Source organism: Tinamus guttatus, unplaced genomic scaffold, assembly GCF_059628265.1.
Source record: "Tinamus guttatus ecotype Peru unplaced genomic scaffold, ASM5962826v1 Tinamus_guttatus_pri_ptg001504l, whole genome shotgun sequence".
Taxonomy (NCBI): Eukaryota; Metazoa; Chordata; class Aves; order Tinamiformes; family Tinamidae; genus Tinamus; species Tinamus guttatus.
In genome coordinates, this window is record NW_028290038.1 from 23,468 (window position 1) to 43,623 (window position 20,156).

Here is a 20,156-nt window from a genome sequence, read left to right on the forward strand (position 1 = left end):
TGGGGACATCGAGATGTGTCCCAGTCCATCGGGTTGGGGACGTTGGGGACATCCAGCTCCGCAGGTCCCAGTCCATTGGGTTGGGGACGTTGGGGACGTTGGGGACGTTGGGGACATCGAGACGTGTCCCAGGCCATCGGGTTGGGGACATTGGGGACATCCAGCTCCGCAGGTCCCGGTCCATTGGGTTGGGGACATTGGGGACGTTGGGGACATCGGGGACGTTGGGGACATCGAGATGTGTCCCAGTCCATTGGGTTGGGGACATTGGGGACATCCAGCTCCACTCATCTCAGGCCATCGGGTTGGGGACATCGAGCTGCAATGTCCCTTGGTCGCGTTGGGGACGTTGGGGACATCGAGACGTGTCCCAGTCCGTCGGGTTGGGGACATTGGGGACGCTGGGGACATCGAGACGTGTCCCAGTCCATCGGGTTGGGGACTTTGGGGACATCCAGCTCCGCCCAGGCCATCGGGTTGGGGACATCGAGCTGTGATGTCCCTTGGTCGCCTTGGGGACGTTGGGGACATCGAGACGTGTCCCAGTCCGTCGGGTTGGGGACGTTGGGGACATCCAGCTCTGCAGGTCCCAGTCCATCAGGTTGGGGACGTTGGGGACGTTGGGGACATCGAGTCGTGTCCCAGGCCGTCGGGTTGGGGACATTGGGGACATCGAGCCCCGACGTCTCTCGCTGGCGTTGGGGACATCGGGGACATCCGGCCGCGTCGCGTCCTTGGTGCCGGTGCCATCGGGTCGCGACGTGTCACAGTCCGGGACGTTGGGGACATTGGGGACATTGGGGACATTGGGGACATCGGGGACCTCAGGTCCCCGGGGTGGGGGGGGGGGTCTTGGGGACATTGGGGACCATGAACCAGCTTGGTCCCCTCGTTGGGGACATTGGGGACATGGAGCCACCGCGCGGCTCTGTCCCTGGGGAGGGGACATTGGGGGGGGGGACATTGGGGACATGGAGCCCCCGATTAGGGACATTGGGGACAATGGGGGGGGGCACCTCTTTTAAGGGCAGAGGGGCCCAGGCGTCCGGGGGGGAGGTGACAATAGGGGTGGGAGGGGGGAGAACAGGGGACATTGGGGACAATGGGGGGGGCCCGAGAGGGGCCCAGGCGTCCGGGGGGGAGGTGACAATGGGAGGGGAGAACAGGGGACATTGGGGACAATGGGGGGGGTCCCAAGAGGGGCCCAGGCGTCCGGGGAGGGGGTGACAATGGGAGGGGAGAACAGGGGACATTGGGGACAATGGGGGGGTGACAATAGGGGTGGGAGGGGGAGAACAGGGGACATTGGGGACAATGGGGGGGGGGCCCAAGAGGGGCCCAGGCGTCCGGGGGGGGAGGTGACAATGAGGGGGTGACAATGGGAGGGGAGAACAGGGGACATTGCGGACAATGGGGGGGGGCACCTCCTTTAAGGGCAGAGGGGCCCAGGCGTCCGGGGGGGTGACAATAGGGGTGGGAGGGGGGAGAACAGGGGACATTGGGGACAATGGGGGGGGGGCCGAGAGGGGCCCAGGCGTCCGGGGGGGGGGGGGTGACAATAGGGGTGGGAGGGGGGAGAACAGGGGACATTGGGGACAATGGGGGGGTGACAATAGGGGTGGGAGGGGGGAGAACAGGGGACATTGGGGACAATGGGGGGGGGGCCCGAGAGGGGCCCAGGCGTCCGGGGGGGGTGACAATGGGGGGGAAGAACAGGGGACATTGGGGACAATGGGGGGGTGACAATAGGGGTGGGAGGGGGGAGAACAGGGGACATTGGGGACAATGGGGGGGGGCCCGAGAGGGGCCCAGGCGTCCGGGGGGGGGGTGACAATGGGAGGGGAGAACAGGGGACATTGGGGACAATGGGGGGGTGACAATAGGGGTGGGAGGGGGGAGAACAGGGGACATTGGGGACAATGGGGGGGGGGGGCACCTCCTTTAAGGGCAGAGCGGCCCGAGAGGGGCCCAGGCGTCCGGGGGGGGAGGTGACAATGGGGGGGAAGAACAGGGGACATTGGGGACAATGGGGGGGGCCCAAGAAGGGCCCAGGCGTCCGGGGGGGGGAGGTGACAATGGGGGGGTGACAATGGGAGGGGAGAACAGGGGACATTGGGGACAATGGGGGGGGTGACAATGGGGGAGAAGAACAGGGGACATTGGGGACAATGGGGGGGAGCCCAAGAGGGGCCCAGGCGTCCGGGGGGGGGGAGGTGACAATGGGGGGGGTGACAATGGGAGGGGAGAACAGGGGACATTGGGGACAATGGGGGGGGGGGCACCTCCTTTAAGGGCAGAGCGGCCCGAGAGGGGCCCAGGCGTCCGGGGGGGGAGGTGACAATGGAGGGGACATTGGGGACAATGGGGGGGGGCCCAAGAGGGGCCCAGGCGTCCGGGGGGGGAGGTGACAATGGAGGGGACATTGGGGACAATGGGGGGGGGGGCACCTCCTTTAAGGGCAGAGCGGCCCGAGAGGGGCCCAGGCGTCCGGGTGCGGGGGGGGGGGGGGGGGGAGGGGGGCACGCGGCCCCCCCCCAATTACCAAAGAGACTCGTTACGAGTTAAATTAGCGGCAGGCGCCGGGGGGGCCGGCGGGGGGGGACATGGCAATGTGCCATACTGGGGGCAAGTCGCGTCACAGACTTAGGTCACAACGAGGGGGCGCTCCCGCCTGCGGGGGGGGGACAAGGACAACGGGGGGGGGGGGGGTCAGGGGGCCCCGGCGTCCGGGTGGCACCGGGATGTCCCCCCCTGACCCCCCCCAAATCGTGGAGGGGCCCAGGCGTCCTGGACACCCCCCCCCCCATCCTGCCCAGTAACTTGGGGACCGGGGCCCTGCAGCCCCCCCAAAGGGGCCCCGGCGTCCGGGGGATGATCCCAAAGGGGCCCTGGTGTCCGGGGGATGATCCCAAAGGGCCCTGGTGTCCGGGGGGATGATCCCAAAGGGGCCCTGGTGTCCAGGGGGATGATCCCAAAGGGGCCCCGGTGTCCGGAGGGGGATGATCCCAAAGGGGCCCTGGTGTCCGGGGGATGATCCCAAAGGGCCCTGGTGTCCGGGGGGATGATCCCAAAGGGGCCCTGGTGTCCGGGGGATGATCCCAAAGGGGCCCTGGTGTCCGGGGGGATGATCCCAAAGGGGCCCTGGTGTCCGGAGGGGGATGATCCCAAAGGGGCCCTGGCGTCCGGGGGGATGATCCCAAAGGGCCCCGGTGTCCAGCAGGGAATGATCCCAAAGGGCCCCGGTGTCCGGGGGGATGATCCCAAAGGGGCCCCGGTGTCCGGGGGATGATCCCAAAGGGGCCCTGGTGTCCGGGGGGATGATCCCAAAGGGGCCCTGGCATAAGGGGAGGATGATTCCAAAGGGGCCCTGGTGTCCGGGGGGATGATCCCAAAGGGGCCCTGGTGTCCGGGCAATGATCCCAAGGGGCCCTGGTGTCCGGGGGGGTGATCCCAAAGGGGCCCTGGTGTCCGGAGGGGGATGATCCCAAAGGGCCCTGGTGTCCGGGGGATGATCCCAAAGGGCCCCAGTGTCCGGGGGGATGATCCCAAGGGGCCCTGGTGTCCGGAGGGGGATGATCCCAAAGGGCCCTGGTGTCCGGAGGGGAATGATCCCAAAGGGGCCCCGGTGTCCGGGGGATGATCCCAAAGGGGCCCTGGTGTCCGGGGGGATGATCCCAAAGGGGCCCTGGTGTCCGGGGGATGATCCCAAAGGGCCCTGGTGTCCGGGGGGATGATCCCAAAGGGGCCCCGGTGTCCGGGGGATGATCCCAAAGGGGCCCTGGTGTCCGGAGGGGGATGATCCCAAAGGGGCCCTGGTGTCCGGGGGATGATCCCAAAGGGGCCCTGGTGTCCGGGAGGGAATGATCCCAAAGGGGCCCTGGTGTCCGGAGGGGGATGATCCCAAAGGGCCCCGGCGTCCGGGGGGATGATCCCAAGGGGCCCTGGTGTCCGGGGGGATGATCCCAAAGGGGCCCTGGTGTCCGGAGGGGGATGATCCCAAAGGGGCCCTGGCGTCCAGGGGATGATCCCAAAGGGGCCCTGGTGTCCGGGGGGATGATCCCAAAGGGGCCCTGGTGTCCGGGGGATGATCCCAAAGGGGCCCTGGTGTCCGGGGGGATGATCCCAAGGGGCCCTGGTGTCCGGAGGGGGATGATCCCAAAGGGGCCCTGGTGTCCGGGGGATGATCCCAAAGGGGCCCTGGTGTCCAACAGGGAGTGATCCCAAGGAGCCCCAGTGTCCGGAGGGGAATGATCCCAAGGGGCCCTGGTGTCCGGGGGGATGATCCCAAAGGGCCCTGGTGTCCGGGGGATGATCCCAAAGGGGCCCTGGTGTCCGGGGGGGATGATCCCAAAGGGGCCCTGGTGTCCGGAGGGGGGGGATGATCCCAAAGGGGCCCTGGTGTCCGGAGGGGGGGGATGATCCCAAAGGGGCCCTGGCGTCCGGGGGATGATCCCAAAGGGCCCTGGTGTCCGGGGGATGATCCCAAAGGGGCCCTGGTGTCCGGGGGGATGATCCCAAAGGGCCCTGGTGTCCAACAGGGAATGATCCCAAAGGGCCCCGGCGTCCGGGGGATGATCCCAAGGGGCCCTGGCGTCCGGGGGGATGATCCCAAGGGGCCCTGGTGTCCAACAGGGAATGATCCCAAGGAGCCCCAGTGTCCGGAGGGGGATGATCCCAAAGGGCCCCAGGGTCCGGGGGGATGATCCCAAAGGGGCCCTGGCATCCAGGAAGACACCAATCCCAAAGGGGCCCTGGCGTCCGGGGGACACCAATCCCAAAGGGGCCCTGGCATAAGGGGAGGATGATCCCAAAGGGCCCTGGCGTCCGGGGTGGGGGATGATCCCAGAAGGTTCCTGGTGTCCGGGAGGGAATGATCCCAAAGGGGCCCTGGCGTCCGGGGGGCACCAATCCCAAGGGGCCCTGGTGTCCGGGAGGGAATGATCCCGAGGGGCCCCGGCGTCCGGGGGGATGATCCCAAAGGGGCCCTGGTGTCCGGGGGATGATCCCAAAGGGCCCCGGGGTCCAACAGGGAATGATCCCAAAGGGCCCCGGTGTCTGGAGGGGGATGATCCCAAAGGTCCCCAGTGTCCCCGGGGCTGATCCCAAAGGGCCCCAGCATCCAGGAGGGGATGATCCCAAGGGGCCCCAGCATCCAGGAGGGGATGATCCCAAGTGTCCCCGGTATCCGGGAGGGCCCCGGCGTCCGGGCGCGCGCACCTTGGCGGAAGGCGTCCTGGAGGCGGCTCCGGGGGAGTTGATACAACTCAGCGAAGGGGTCGCGGGGCGACCGGGCCGGGGGGGGCCGGGGGGGGCCGGCGGCGCCGCCGCCCGGACGCCTGGGCCCCCGCCGCGCCGGGCGCCGCCGGGGGGGCCCCTCGGGGGGCGGCGACGTCTCCGGCGTCAGGAGGGCAACGGGCGGCGCCCGGGGCCCCCCGGGGCTCTCGGGACTCGGGGGCAGCTTCTCGGGCGCCGCCTCGGGGGGCTCCGGGGGGCCGAAGGCGAAAGGCGGCGCCTGGCGGGGGGTGTACGGGGGGGTCCAGGTCTCGGCCGCCGCCCCCGGGGCCTCCCCCGTGACGCCCGGCACCGCCGCGGGGGGGCGCGGGGGGGCGTCGGGAGCGGGGCCGGTGGAGGAGCCAACGTTGGGTCTCATGGGGGCGTCGAGAGCAGGGCCAAGGTTGAGGCCAACGTTGGGTCTCATGGGGGCGTCGAGAGCAGGGCCGATGGAGGAGCCAACGTTGGGTCTCATGGGGGCGTCGAGAGCAGGTCCAACGTTGGCACCAACAGAGAGTCCAAGGTTGGGTCTCATGGGGGCGTCAAGAGCGGGGCCAATGGAGGATCCAACGTTGGGTCTCATGGTAGAGTCAAGAGTAGGTCCAAGGTTGGCACCAACAGAGAGTCCAAGGTTGGGTCTCTTGGTGGGGTCAAGAGCAGGTCCAAGGTTGGCGCCGATGGAGGATCCAACGTTGGGTCTCATGGTAGAGTCAAGAGTAGGTCCAAGGTTGGCACTAACAGAGAGTCCAAGGTTGGGTCTCTTGGTGGGGTCAAGAGCAGGTCCAAGGTTGGCGCCGATGGAGGATCCAATGTTGGGTCTCATGGTAGAGTCAAGAGTAGGTCCAAGGTTGGCATCAACATTGGGTCTCATGGGGACGTCAAGAGCAGGTCCAAGGTTGGCACCAAGGTTGGGTCTCATGGGGACATCAAGAGTAGGGCCAATGGAGGATCCAACGTTGGGTCTCATGGTGGGCTCAAGAGTAGGTCCAAGGTTGGGGCCGATGGAGGATCCAACGTTGGGTCTCATGGGGACGTCGAGAGCAGGTCCAAGGTTGGGGCCAATGGAGGATCCAATGTTGGATCTCATGGTGGGGTCAACAGCAGGTCCAAGGTTGGGTCTCATGGTGGAGTCAAGAGCAGGGCCAAGGTTGGGGCCAATAGAGGATCCAACGTTTGGTCTCATGGTAGGGTCAAGAGTAGGTCCAAGGTTGGCACCAATGTTGGGTCTCATGGTAGAGTCAAGAGTAGGTCCAAGGTTGGCACCAACAGAGAGTCCAAGATTGGGTCTCATGGGGGCATCAAGAGCAGGACCAAGGTTGGGTCTCATGGTGGGGTCAACAGCAGGTCCAAGGTTGGCACCAATGTTGGTTCTCATGGTAGAGTCAAGAGTAGGTCCAAGCTTGGGACCAACAGTGGGTCCAAGATTGGGTCTCATGGTGGAGTCAAGAGCAGGTCCAAGGTTGGGGCCAATGGAGGATCCAACATTGGGTCCCATGGGGACGTCAAGAGCAGGTCCAAGGTTGGCACCAACAGAGAGTCCAAGGTTGGGTCTCATGGTGGGGTCAAGAGCAGGTCTAAGGTTGGCACCAACAGTAGGTCCAAGGTTGGGTCTCATGGTGGAGTCAAGAGTAGATCCGAGGTCAGCACCAATGTTGGGTCTCATGGGGGCATCAAGAGCAGGTCCAAGGTTGGGGCCAATGGAGGATCCAACGTTGGGTCTCATGGTGGGGTCAAGAGCAGGTCCAAGGTTAGCACCAACGTTGAGTCTCATGGTAGAGTCAAGAGCAGGTCCAAGGTTGGCACCAACAGTAGGTCCAAGGTTGGGTCTCATGGTGGGGTCAACAGTAGGTCCAAGGTTGGCATCAACGTTGGGTCTCATGGGGGCATCAAGAGCAGGTCCAAGGTTGGCATCAAAGTTGGGTCTCATGGGGGCATCAAGAGCAGGTCCAAGGTTGGCACCAACAGTGGGTCCAAGGTTGGATCTCATGGTGGGGTCAGGATTGGATCCAAGGTTGGTGCCAATGACGGGTCCAACACTGGGCCTCATGGTGGCATCAAGATCGGGTCCAAGGTCGGTGTCAATGCCAAGGTCAATGGTGGACGCGATGGTGTCTCCCATGGTGGCCTCGAGCCCGGTGCCCACGCTGATCCCGACGGCCGATCCGATGGTGGATCCCACTGCGGATCCTGGGGCAGGTCCCGCATTGGTGGCTCCAGCCCTTGAGGCCACCCCGGCTCCGAACCGGGGTCCCCTGTCGGCGCCGACGCTGATCCCGACGGCCGATCCGATGCCAAGACGAGGTCCCCCGTTGTCACCGAGCCCCAGAGCGGGGCCCAGGGCCGCTCCGACGTCAGCTCCGAACCGGCGTCCCGCATGGGCTCCAAGGGCGGCTCCGAATCGAGGGCCGGCGTCACCTCCGAGGCCAAGTCCGATGCCAGATCCCAGGTCCGGTCCAATATCGGTGCCGACGCCAAGTCCGATGCTGGCGCCGAGACCGGAGTCCATTTCAGCCCCAATGCTCAGTCCGATGTCGTCTCCGAGATCGAGTCCGAGGCCACCTCGGAGACCGGGGCCAACGTCGGCTCCGGAGCCAAAGCCGGTGGCCGCGTTGGCTCCGGCGCTGAGATCGAGTCCGATGCCGGAGGCCAGAGCGGGACCGACGTCAGCGCCGAGGTCGACGTCAACTCCGATGGTGGCTCCAACGCCCAGGCCAACGTTGGCACCGAGGTTGGGGCCGACGGTGACGCCGTTGGGTCCAAGGTTGGCACCAACGTTGACTCCGTTGGGTCCAACATTGGGGCCGATGGTGACACTGTTGGGTCCAAAGTTGGTGCCAATGTTGACGCTGTTGGGGCTGATGGTGACGCCGTTGGGTCCAAGGTTGGCGCTGACATTGACGCCGTTGGGTCCAACATTGGGGCCAATGGTGATGCCGTTGGGTCCAATGTTGGCACCAACGTTGACACTGTTGGGTCCAAGGTTGGCACCGACATTGACACCGTTGGGCCCAAGATTGGGGGCGATGGTGACACCGTTGGGTCCAAGGTTGGCACCAACGTTGACACTGTTGGGTCCAAGGTTGGGGCCGATGGTGACGCCGTTGGGTCCAAGGTTGGCACCGACGTTGACGCCGTTGGGTCCAAGGTTGGGGCCGATGGTGACGCCGTTGGGTCCGAGGTTGGGTCTGACGGTGACGCCGTTGGCGCCGATGTTGGGCGCGATGTTGACGCCCACGTTGGCGGGGCCGATGTTGACGCCCACGTTGACGCCCACGTTGGGCCCCACGTTGACGCCCACGTTGACGCCCACGTTGGCGCCCAGGCCGAGGTCGCCGGCGCCCGCTCGGCCGCCGGGGAAGTCGAGGCCGGGGAAGTCGAGGCCGGGGCCCAGGGGAGGCTCCGGGGGGCCCAGCGGGGCCGGGGGGGCTTCGGCCTCCAACTGCTGCCGGAGGCACCAGGCCTCGGCCTCGCTGCGGGTGACAGGGTGCCGGGTCACCCAGGGACACCTGGGCCCCTGGGGTTGGGGACACCCGGACGCCTGGGCCCCTGGGGTTGGGGACACCCATGTTTCTGGGGTTGGGGACACCTGGATTTCCGGGGTTGGGGACACCCGGACACCTGGGCCCCTGGGGATGGGGACACTTGGGTTCCCAGGGTTGGGGACACCCGTGTTCCTGGGGTTGGGGACACCCGGACACCTGGATTTCCGGGGTTGGGGACACCCGGACACCTGGGCCCCTGGGGATGGGGACACTTGGGTTCCCAGGGTTGGGGACACCCGTGTTTCTGGGGTTGGGGACACCCAGATGCCTGGGCCCCTGGGGTTGGGGACACCTGGATTTCGAGGGTTGGGGACACCCGGACGCCTGGGCCCTTGGGGTTGGGGACACCCGTGTTCCCGGGGTTGGGGACACCTGGACACCTGGGTTCCCGGGGTTGGGGACACCTGGATTCCTGGGATTGGGGCCCCCCGGACACCTGGGCCCCTGGGGATGGGGACACTTGGGTTCTCAGGGTTGGGGACACCCGTGTTTCTGGGGTTGGGGACACCCGGACACCTGGGCCCCTGGGGTTGGGGACACCCGTGTTCCTGGGGTTGGGGACACCCGGACGCCTGGGCCCCTGGGGTTGGGGACACCTGGATTTCCGGGGTTGGGGACACCTGGATTCCTGGGATTGGGGCCCCCCGGACACCTGGGCCCCTGGGGATGGGGACACTTGGGTTCCCAGGGTTGGGGACACCCGTGTTCCTGGGGTTGGGGACACCCGGACACCTGGGCCCCCAGGGTTGGGGACACCCGTGTTCCCGGGGTTGGGGACACCTGGACACCTGGGTTCCCGGGGTTGGGGACACCTGGATTCCTGGAATTGGGGACACCTGGACACCTGGGCCCCCGGGGTTGGGGACACCTGGGCCCCCGGGGTTGGGGACACCCGTGTTCCCAGGGTTGGGGCCCCCCGGACGCCTGGGCCCCTCACCTGATGACGAAGTTGTGGCCCAGCAGGGGCCCGTCGGGGCCCTCGGGCCGCACCAGGGCGTAGACCCAGGTCCAGCCCAGGCCGTCCTTGCGCTGCAGCCGGGCCACCATCTCGGCGCGGCCCTCGGGCGCCGCCCCCGCTGCGGGGACACGGGGACGTTGGGGACAGCGGGTGACAGCGACGCCACCCTTGGTGGGGGGGGGGGACACCCTGGAGCACCCTTGGGGACGGGGGGGGTGGGGGTGTTTGGGGACGAGGGGCTGTTGGGGACAGGAGGGGGTGGGAGCCCTTGGGGACATTGGCATGAAGGGACACGAGACCTTGGGGACATAGGGATGCTGAGACCCCTTGGGGACACAACTGGGCTCATGGGGATGGGGCCCTTGGGGACATGGGGATGGGGGACACCGGGATTTGGGGGATGTTGGGATGGGGGGCACCAGGACCTTGGAGGACATTGGGATGAGGACACCAGGTCCTTGGGGACATTGGGATGGGGACACCGGGATTCGGGGGACATGGGGATGGGGGACACCAGGACCTTGGGGATGTTGAGAGGGGGGACACCAGGATTCGGGGGACGTGGGGATGGGGGACACCAGGACCTTGGGGATGTTGAGATGGGGGCCACCAGCATTTGGGGACATTGGGATGGGGGACACCAGGATTTGGGGGACGTGGGGATGGGGGACACCAGGACCTTGGAGGACATTGGGATGAGGACACCAGGTCCTTGGGGACATTGGGATGGGGACTCCGGGATTTGGAGGACATGGGGATGGGGGACACCAGGACCTTGGGGATGTTGAGATGGGGGCCACCAGCATTTGGGGACATTGGGATGGGGGACACCAGGATTTGAGGACATTGGGATGGGGACACCGTGTCCTTGGGGACACTGGGATGGGGACACTGTCCTTGGGGACACTGGGATGGGGGACACCGTGTCCTCGGGGACATGGGGGACACCAGGCCCTTGGGGACCCTGGCATGGGGACACCGTGTCCTCGGGGACCCTGGGATGGGGGACACGGGGATTCAAGGGACCCTGGGATGGGGACACCAGGTCCTTCAGGACATTGGGCTGGGGACACCGCGATTTGGGGGACATTGGGATGGGGACACCAGGATTCGGGGGACGTGGGGATGGGGGACACCAGGACCTTAGGGACATCGGGATGGGGGACACCAGGATTTGGGGGACGTGGGGATGGGGGACACCAGGACCTTGGGGACATTGGGATGGGGGACACCAGGATTCGGGGGACGTGGGGATGGGGGACACCAGGACCTTGGGGACATTGAGATGGGGGACACCAGGATTCGGGGGACGTGGGGATGGGGGACACCAGGACCTTGGGGACATTGAGATGGGGGCCACTGGGATTTGAGGGACGTGGGGATGGGAGACACCAGGACCTTGGAGGACATTGGGATGGGGACACCGGGATTCGGGGGACGTGGGGATGGGGGACACCAGGACCTTAGGGACATCGGGATGGGGGACACCAGGATTCGGAGGACGTGGGGATGGGAGACACCAGGATCTTGGGGACATTGGGATGGGGACACCGGGATTCGGAGGACATGGGGATGGGGGACACCAGGACCTTGGGGACATTGAGATGGGGGACACCAGGATTCGGGGGACGTGGGGATGGGGGACACCAGGATTTGGGGGACGTGGGGATGGGGGACACCAGGCCCTTGGGGACATTGGGATGGGGGACACCAGGTCCTTGGGGACAGGGGGGACACCGGGATTCGGGGAATGTTGGGATGGGGGACACCAGGCCCTTGGAGACACTGGGGTGGGGACACCGTGTCCTCGAGGACATTGGGATGGGGACACCGTGTCCTCAGGGACATCGGGATGGGGACATGGTGTCCTCGGGGACGTTAGGATGGGGGACACGGTGTCCTCGGGGCAGGGGACACCGGGAGGGGTCCTCACCGAGCCGCAGGTGCCGGGTGGCCACGTGCTGCAGGTCGTCCGGGTGCAGCAGCCCGTACCAGGAGCGGCCCCGCAGCTCCGGCGCCCCGAAGCCCAGGTGGAACAGGACACTGCGGGGGGGGGGGGACAGCACCCATGGGTGCCCGGAGCGCCCACCCCGCGTGGGGACCCGCGGGAGCAGCCTCGGGTGGGGGGACACCAGGACATCGGGGTCTGTGGGAGTGGGGACACCAGGGCACCCTCGTCATGGGAGTGGGGACACAGGACATCTGGGTCCATTGGAGTGGGGACACCAGGGCACCCTTGTCATGGGAATGGGGACACCAGGGCACCCTCATCATGGGAGTGGGGACACTTGGCCATGTGGGTCCTTGGGTGTAGGGACACCAGGACACCTGGGTCCATTGGAGTGGGGACACCAGGGCACCCTCGTCATGGGAATGGGGACACCAGGGCACCCACGTCATGGGGACACTTGGCCATGGGGTCCTTGGGAATGGGGACAGCGGGACACCTGGATCCATGGGTGTAGGGTCACCAGGACACCCTTGTCATGGGAATGGGGACACCAGGGCACCCTCATCATGGGAGTGGGGACACTTGGCCATGGGGTCCTTGGGAATGGGAATGCCAGGACACCTGGGTCCATGGGAATGGGGACATCAGGACACCCTTGTCATGGGCGTGGGGACACTTGGGCATGTGGGTCCTTGGGAATGGGAACAGAGGACATCTGGGTCCTTGGGAATGGGGATACCAGGACTCCTGGATCCATGGGAATGGGGACACCAGGACACCCTCATCATGGGAGTGGGGACACTTGGCCATGGGGTCCTTGGGAATGGGGACAGCGGGACACCTGGATCCATGGGTGTAGGGACACCAGGACACCCTTGTCATGGGAATGGGGACACCAGGGCACCCTCATCATGGGAGTGGGGACACTTGGCCATGTGGGTCCTTGGGAATGGGGACACCAGGACACCTGGGTCCATTGGAGTGGGGACACTTGGGCATGTGGATCCTTGGGAATGGGGGCACCAGGACATCTGCGTCCATGGGAATGGGGACACAGGACATCTGCGTCCATGGGAATGGGGACACCAGGACACCTGGATCCATGGACATGGGGACACCAGGACACCCTTGTCATGGGAGTGGGGACACTTGGCCATGTGGATCCTTGGGAATGGGAACAGAGGACATCTGGGTCCTTGGGAATGGGGATACCAGGACACCTGGATCCATGGAAATGGGGACACCAGGACACCCTTGTCATCGGGGTGGGGACACTTGGCCATGTGGATCCTTGGGAATGGGAACAGAGGACATCTGGGTCCTTGGGAATGGGGATACCAGGACACCTGGATCCATGGAAATGAGGACACCAGGACACCCTTGTCATCGGGGTGGGGACACTTGGTCATGGGATCCTTGGGAATGGGGACACCTGGGTCCATTGGAGTGGGGGCACATGGCCATGGGGATCCTTGGGAATGGGGACGCCAGGACACCCTCATCATGGGAGTGGGGACACTTGGCCATGTGGGTCCTTGGGAATGGGGACACCAGGACACCTGGGTCCATGTGAGTGGGGACACTTGGCCATGTGGATCCACGGGAATGGGGACACCTGGGTCCTTGGGTGCTGGTCCCCCCCCCAGAAGACCATCCACCCCCTGGGCCACCACCCCCATAGGATCCCCCCCGCGCTCCCGGACGCCGGGGCCCCTCCGCACCTCTCGGAGGCGTCGAGCAGCGCCAGGTCCCTGGCGTGGCAGGTCTCGAAGGAGGCCAGGAGCAGCGAGTCGGCGGCGGCGGCGCCGCGGGGCCGCGGCTCCAGCGGGGAGCAGAAGGCCACGAAGACGGGCCGGGCGGCGCCGCGGGGCCCCGGCGCGCGGAACCGGCCCCGCAGCAGCACCAGTTTGTTGCCGCCGCTCTGGCGCCGCGCCGCCTTGGCCGTGGAGAAGCGGCAGCGCAGGAGGCGCTCTGGGGGTGGAAGGGACAAGAGGGGGTCAGCGGAGGGGGGACGGTGGCCAAAGTGCCACCCCGGGGTGCCCGCGTGGCTGGTGCCTCGTCTGGCACCCGTCTGTCCACCCATCTGCCCATCCATCCCGCTATCTGATTAGCCATCCGTCCATCCATGCATCCATCCACCCGTCTAACCAAGCATCCGCCCATCCATCCATCCATCCATCCATCCGCCCATCCATCCATCCACCCATCCATCCATCCAACCATCCATCCATGTGTCCATCCTGTCATCCAACTACCCATCCATCCGTGTCCATCCAACCAAACATCCATTCATCCATCCACCCGTCTAACCTAGCATCCGCCCATCCATCCATCCATCCATCCGCCCATCCATCCATCCACCCATCCATCCATCCACCCATCCATCCATCCAACCATCCATCCATGTGTCCATCCTGTCATCCAACTACCCATCCATCCGTGTCCATCCAACCAAACATCCATTCATCCATCCATCCATCCATCCATCCATCCATCCATCCATCCCTCCAACCATCGAAACGTCCATCCACCCATCCACCCATACAAACAAACATCCATCCATCCATCCATCCATCCATCCATCCATCCATCCATCCATCCATCCATTCACCCATCCACCCATCCAAACAAACATCCATCCATCCATCCATCCATCGAACCGTCCATCCACCCATCCATCCATGCATCCATGCATCTGTCCGTTCATCCATCCAACTATCCATCCATCCATCCATCCATCCAACCGTCCATCCACATGTCCATCCCACCATCCAACTATCCATCCATCCGTCTATTCATCCAACCATCCATCAATCCACCCATCCAACCAAACACCTGTCCGCCCATCCATCCATCCAACCGTCCATCCATGTGTCCATCCTGTCGTCCAACTACCCATCCATCCATGTCCACCCGTCCATCCACCCACCCATCCAACCAAACATCTGTCCATCCATCCATCCATGTGTCCATCCCCCCCTCCAACTATCCATCCATCCAACCGTTCATCCACGTGTCCATCCTGCCATCCAACTATCCATCCATCCAACTGTCCGTCCATCCATGCATCCATGCATCCATCCATCCATCCGTTCATCCATCCACCCAACTATCTATCCATCCATCCATCCCATGCAACTATCCTCCATCCAACCGTCCATTCATCCAACCATCCATCTATCCATCCATCAACTATCCGTCCATCCATCCACCCACCCATCCATCCATCCATTCATCCATCCATCCATCCATTCATCCATCCACCCACCCATCCATCCATCCATTCATCCATCCATCCATCCATTCATCCATCCATCCATCCATTCATCCATCCATCCGTCTGTTCATCCATCCATACAACTATTCATCCATCCAAACATCTGCCCATCCATCCATGCATCCATTCATCCATCCGTCCATCCAACTACCCATCCATCCATTGATCCATGCATCCATCCATTCATCCACCCAACCCCCAGTCTATCTCTCCACATGTCCCTCCATCCTCCCATCCTCTGTCCCCCGCGTTGACCCGGTCCCCACTCACCTCCATCTCCGGGACAGGGCAGGGCCAGCTGGGTCCTCACGGCCAGGTGGTCGGCGGGGTCCAGGATGTCGTAGAGGCTGTCGCCCTGGGCCACCAGGTCCACCTGGGGGTGGGTGTCAGTCAGGGGGGCTCCCCTGGCACCGCTTGGGACCCCCAACCTCTGCCCAGCCCCGAGACCCTTCTCTGGCTCCTCCTCCCTCCATGGGACCCATCTGCAGCCCATCACTTCCCATCTGCATCTATCCATCCTCTAGGACCTCCCTCCATTCTCTTGGACCTTCTTCCACCTCTCCACACTGCCAGGACCTCTCTCCATCCCTCCATCCCCTTGGATCTCCCTCCATCCTCTTGGACCTTCCTCCATCCCCTTGGACCTCCCTCCATCCCTCCATCCTCTTGGACCTCCCTCCATCCCTCCATCCTCTTGGACGTCCCTCCATCCCTCCATCCCCTTGGATCTCACTCCATCCCTCCATCCCCTTGGATCTTCCTCCGTCCCCTTGGACCTCCCTCCATCCCCTTGGATCTCCCTCCATCCCTCCATCCTCTTGGATCTCCCTCCATCCCTTTGGACCTTCCTCCATCCTCTTGGATCTCCCTCCATCCCTCCATCCCCTTGGACCTTCCTCCATCCCCTTGGACCTTCCTCCATCCTCCTAGGACCTCTCTCCACCCCTCCATCCCCCTGGTCCTCCCTCCATCCCCTTGGACCTCCCTCCATCCCTCCATCCCCTTGGACCTTCCTCCATCCCCTTGGATCTCCCTCCATCCCTCCATCCCTTTGGATCTCCCTCCATCCCTCCATCCTCTTGGATCTCCCTCCATCCCCCTGGACCTCCCTCCATCCCTCCATCCCCTTGGACCTTCCTCCATCCCCTTGGATCTCCCTCCATCCCTCCATCCCTCCATCCCCTTGGACCTCCCTCCATCCCCTTGGACCTCCCTCCATCCCTCCATCCCCTTGGACCTTCCTCCATCCCTCCATCCCCTTGGATCTCCCTCCATCCCTCCATCCCCTTGGACCTTCCTCCATCCCCTTGGATCTCCCTCCATCCCTCCATCCCTCCATCCCCTTGGACCTCCCTCCATCCCTCCATCCTCTTGGACCTCCCTCCATCCCCCTGGACCTCCCTCCACCCCTCGTCCCTCTCCCGGCCGCCCCGTCCCTGCACCCCGCGCACCATGGAGTGTCCCAGGTGCTGGGCCACGTTCTCGGAGATGTAGACGAGTTTCCCCTCCCCGGTGAAGACCAGCAGGAAGCCGGGCAGAGAGGCCACCAGGTCGTCCAGCTCCGGCCCCGCCAGCAGCTCCGCCAGGGCACCCTGTGTCGGGCCTGGGTGGGGGGGACACGCGAAGGGGGGGACTCAGCACCCAAGGGCACCCTTGGTGGCCCCTTGGTGGCCCCATGGGCTCAATATCCCCATGGACCCTCAGCACCCAAAGGCTCTTCGCTGTTCCCAGAGCCCCGGGTGCATCCTGGGCCCATCCGTGTCTTGGTCCGGCTCCTGTCCCCTCCTCATCCCGTAGTCGCTCTTGTCCCCTTGTCCAAGTCCTCTCTCACCCCCCGCTCCCCCGATCCTGGACACGGTGATGTCCCCCAGGCCCCATCCTGTCCCCACATCCCGGATCTGGCCCATGATCCTGGTGCTGATCCCGATGCCGGTTCTGTCCCAGTCTGGGTGTCCCCAGTCCCGTCCCTGCCATAGCCCCAGCCCCACTGCCCCATCGCGGTCCCAGTTCCAGGCACCGGATCCCAGCCCTGGTCCTGGCTCTGGTCTCATTCCCGGATTCCAGCCCAGTCCCATCCCTGGTGCTGATCCCCGGTCCCACTGTCCCCATCCAGGTCCCTGGTCTCTGTCCCTGGTCCTGATCCTGGTTCCCATCCCCGGTTCTCGGTTCCTGATCTCAGTCCCAGTCCCCAGTTCCTAATCCTGGTCCCTGGGTCCAGTGTCTGTCCCTGATCCCAGTACCGGTCCCTGATCCCTAATCCGGGCCCTGTCCCTGATACCGGTCCCTGTCCGTGGTGCTGATCCCGGTCCCTGGTCCTGGTCCCTGTCAACGCTGCTGATCCCTGATTCCTGGTTCGAGTCCTTGTCCCTGATCCCAGTCCCGATCCCCGATCTCGGATCCCTATTCCTGCTCCCTGATTCCAATCCCTGCCCCTGATACCGGTCCCGGGTTCCACTCCCTGATCTCTAATCCTGGTCCTGGTCCCTGATCCCGCTCCCCGTCCACGGTGCTGATCCCGGTCCCCGCTCCCTGTCCATGGTGCTGATCCCGTCCCCCCGTCCCTGTCCATGGTGCTGATCCCGTATCCCTGTCCCTGTCCATGGTGCTGATCTCGGTCCCCGCTCCCTGTCCATGGTGCTGATCTCGGTCCCCGCTCCCTGTCCATGGTGCTGATCCCGCTCCCTGATCCCTCTCCCCGTCCATGGTGCTGATCCCGGTCCCCGATCCCGATCCCTGTCCATGGTACTGATCCCGGTCCCTGTCCATGGTACTGATCCCGGTCCCCGCTCCCTCTCCATGGTGCTGATCCTGGTCCCCGCTCTCCCGGCTCCAATCCCTGCAGCTCCTCCCGCTCCCGCTCCCGTCTCCAGCTCCGCTTCCCAGTCGCTTCCCCGTCCTGCTGCCTCTTCCCCTGTAGCTCCTGCTCCCATCCCGGTCCCCATGCCGGGTCCCGGTCCCCACCTCCATCCCGTATCCAATCCATGCTCCCATCCCTATCCTGATCCCCATCTCCACCCCAGCACTGGTCCCGGTGCCCATCCCGGAGCCGATGCCTATCCTGGAGCCCATCCTGGAGCCGGTACCCATCCCGGAGCCCATCCTGGAGCCGGTACCCACCCCGGTGCCCATCTCGGAGCCGGTACCCATCCCAGAGTCCATCCTGGAGCCGGTACCCATCGTGGTACCCATCCCAGTGCCCACCCTGGAGCCAGTGCCCATCCTGGAGCCGGTACCCATCCCGGAGCCCATCCTGGAGCCGGTACCCATCCCGGTGCCCATCTCGGAGCTGGTACCCATCCCAGAGTCCATCCTGGAGCCGGTACCCATCCCGGAGCTGGAGCCCATCCCAGAGCCGGAGCCCATCCCGGAGCCCATCCTGGAGCTGGTACCCATCCCGGCGCTGGAGCCCATCCCAGAGCCCATCCTGGAGCTGGTACCCATCCCGGAGCCGATCCCGGAGCCGGAGCCCATCCCGGAGCCCATCCCGGAGCCGGAGCCGATCCCGGAGCCGGAGCCCATCCCGGAGCCGATCCCGGAGCCCTCCGCGGAGCCGCTCGCACGCACCGGGCTGCAGGCAGACGCCCTTGCGGGTGTAGACGCAGGCGAGCGCCATGACGTGCAGGTAGGAGAGGCGGCGCCGGTCGCCGTCGGGCAGCGGCAGCAGCTCCCGGAGCGCCCGGATCTCCGCGTTGATCTGGTCCCGCCGGGCCTTGGAGGCGCCCTTGGTGGAGCGGAGCATCGCGGCCCCCCGGCGCCGCCGCCGCCGCCGCCGCCTTATGTGGCCCCCGCGCCCCGCGCGTCACCGCCGCGTCACCGCCCGCCCCCGCCAATGGCTGCGCGGCGCCGCCGAGGGCCGCGTCACCGGTGACGTCGCCGGGGACCCCCCCCTCGGCCCCCCCCTTCCCCTCCGCCCCTCCCCTCCCCGCGGCGCTTCCGAAATAGGAGATGGTGGCGGCAGCGCGGGGGGCGGGGCTAGCGCTGATTGGGTGGGAGGGAGGAGGGGGACACGCCCCCCTTCCCGCTTGGAATAAGGGGGGGGAATTGCTGGAATTGGGGAGGGGGCGCAAGGAAGGGAGAGGGGGGTTGGGGAGGGTCAATGGAAGAGGGAGAGGGTCAATGGAAGGGGCAATAGGGGCAGGAGGGTCAATGGAAGGAGAAGGTCAATGGAGGGGGGCTCATTGGATGGGGGGGTCACTATGGAGATGGGGAGGGTCAATGGAAGAGGGAGAGGGTCAATGGAAGGGGTGAATTGATTGGGAAGGGGGTCAATGGAAGGGGAGGGTCAATGGAAGAAGAGGGTCGGTGGAGGGGGGTCAATTGATGGGGAGAGAGTCAACGGAAGATGGAGAGGGTCAATGGAAGGGGCAATAGGGGCAGGAGGGTCAATGGAAGGAGAGGGTCAATGGAGGGGGCTCAATGCATGGGGAGGGGGTCACTATGGGGATGGGGAGGGTCAATGGGAGAGGGAGAGGGTCAATGGAAGGGGTGAATCGTTGGGGAAGGGGGTCAATGGAAGGGGAGGGTCAATGGAAGAAGAGGGTCGGTGGAGGGGGGGTCAATCGATGGGGAGAGGGTCAACGGAAGATGGAGAGGGTCAATGGAAGGGGCAATAGGGGCAGGAGGGTCAATGGAAGGAGAGGGTCAATGGAGGGGGGACTCAATGGATGGGGAGGGGGTCACTATGGGGATGGGGAGGGTCAATGGGAGAGGGAGAGGGTCAATGGAAGGGGTGAATCGATGGGGAAGGGGGTCAATGGAAGAGGGAGAGGGTCAATGGAAGGGGTAAATCGGTGGGGAGGGGGGTCAATAGAAGTGGAATGTCAATGGAGGGGGTCAACGGAAGAGCATGGGGGGGGTCAAATGGTGGGGACGGGGTCAATGGAAGGAAGGGATCGTTCTATGAGGATCCATGGAAGAGGGAGGGGGTCAGTGGGAGGGGAGGGTCAATGGAAGAGGGAGGGGGTCAATGGAAGGGGTGAAGGGATGGGCAGGGATCAATGGGAGGGCCAATGGGGAGGGTCAATGGTGACACGTGTGTGACGTGGGCTCAACACGTGTGCAAGGCCCATGCAACGTGCGCGTGCAAGGGGCGTGCAACACGTGTGCGAGGTGCTTGTGCAATGTGCACACGACACGCGTGCAGTGCGCGTGCAAGGG

At 65.0% G+C, this 20,156-nt stretch overlaps 1 protein-coding gene across 1 annotated transcript; it reads right to left on the reverse strand.

Annotated features, from left to right (window-relative positions):
* Nucleotides 1–5,400: 5,400 nt before the first annotated feature.
* LOC148590291 (uncharacterized) lies at nt 5,401–18,738 on the reverse strand. Its single transcript, XM_088539225.1, has 10 exons — nt 18,564–18,738; nt 16,451–16,602; nt 15,270–15,372; nt 13,444–13,693; nt 11,705–11,814; nt 9,751–9,889; nt 7,588–8,741; nt 7,391–7,458; nt 5,529–6,814; nt 5,401–5,482 (listed from the first exon to the last, which is right to left on the reverse strand). Exons 1-10 carry the CDS (start codon nt 18,736–18,738, stop codon nt 5,401–5,403), a joined length of 3,519 nt encoding a protein of 1,172 aa, XP_088395351.1.
* Between the last annotated feature and the right edge of the window lie 1,418 nt (nt 18,739–20,156).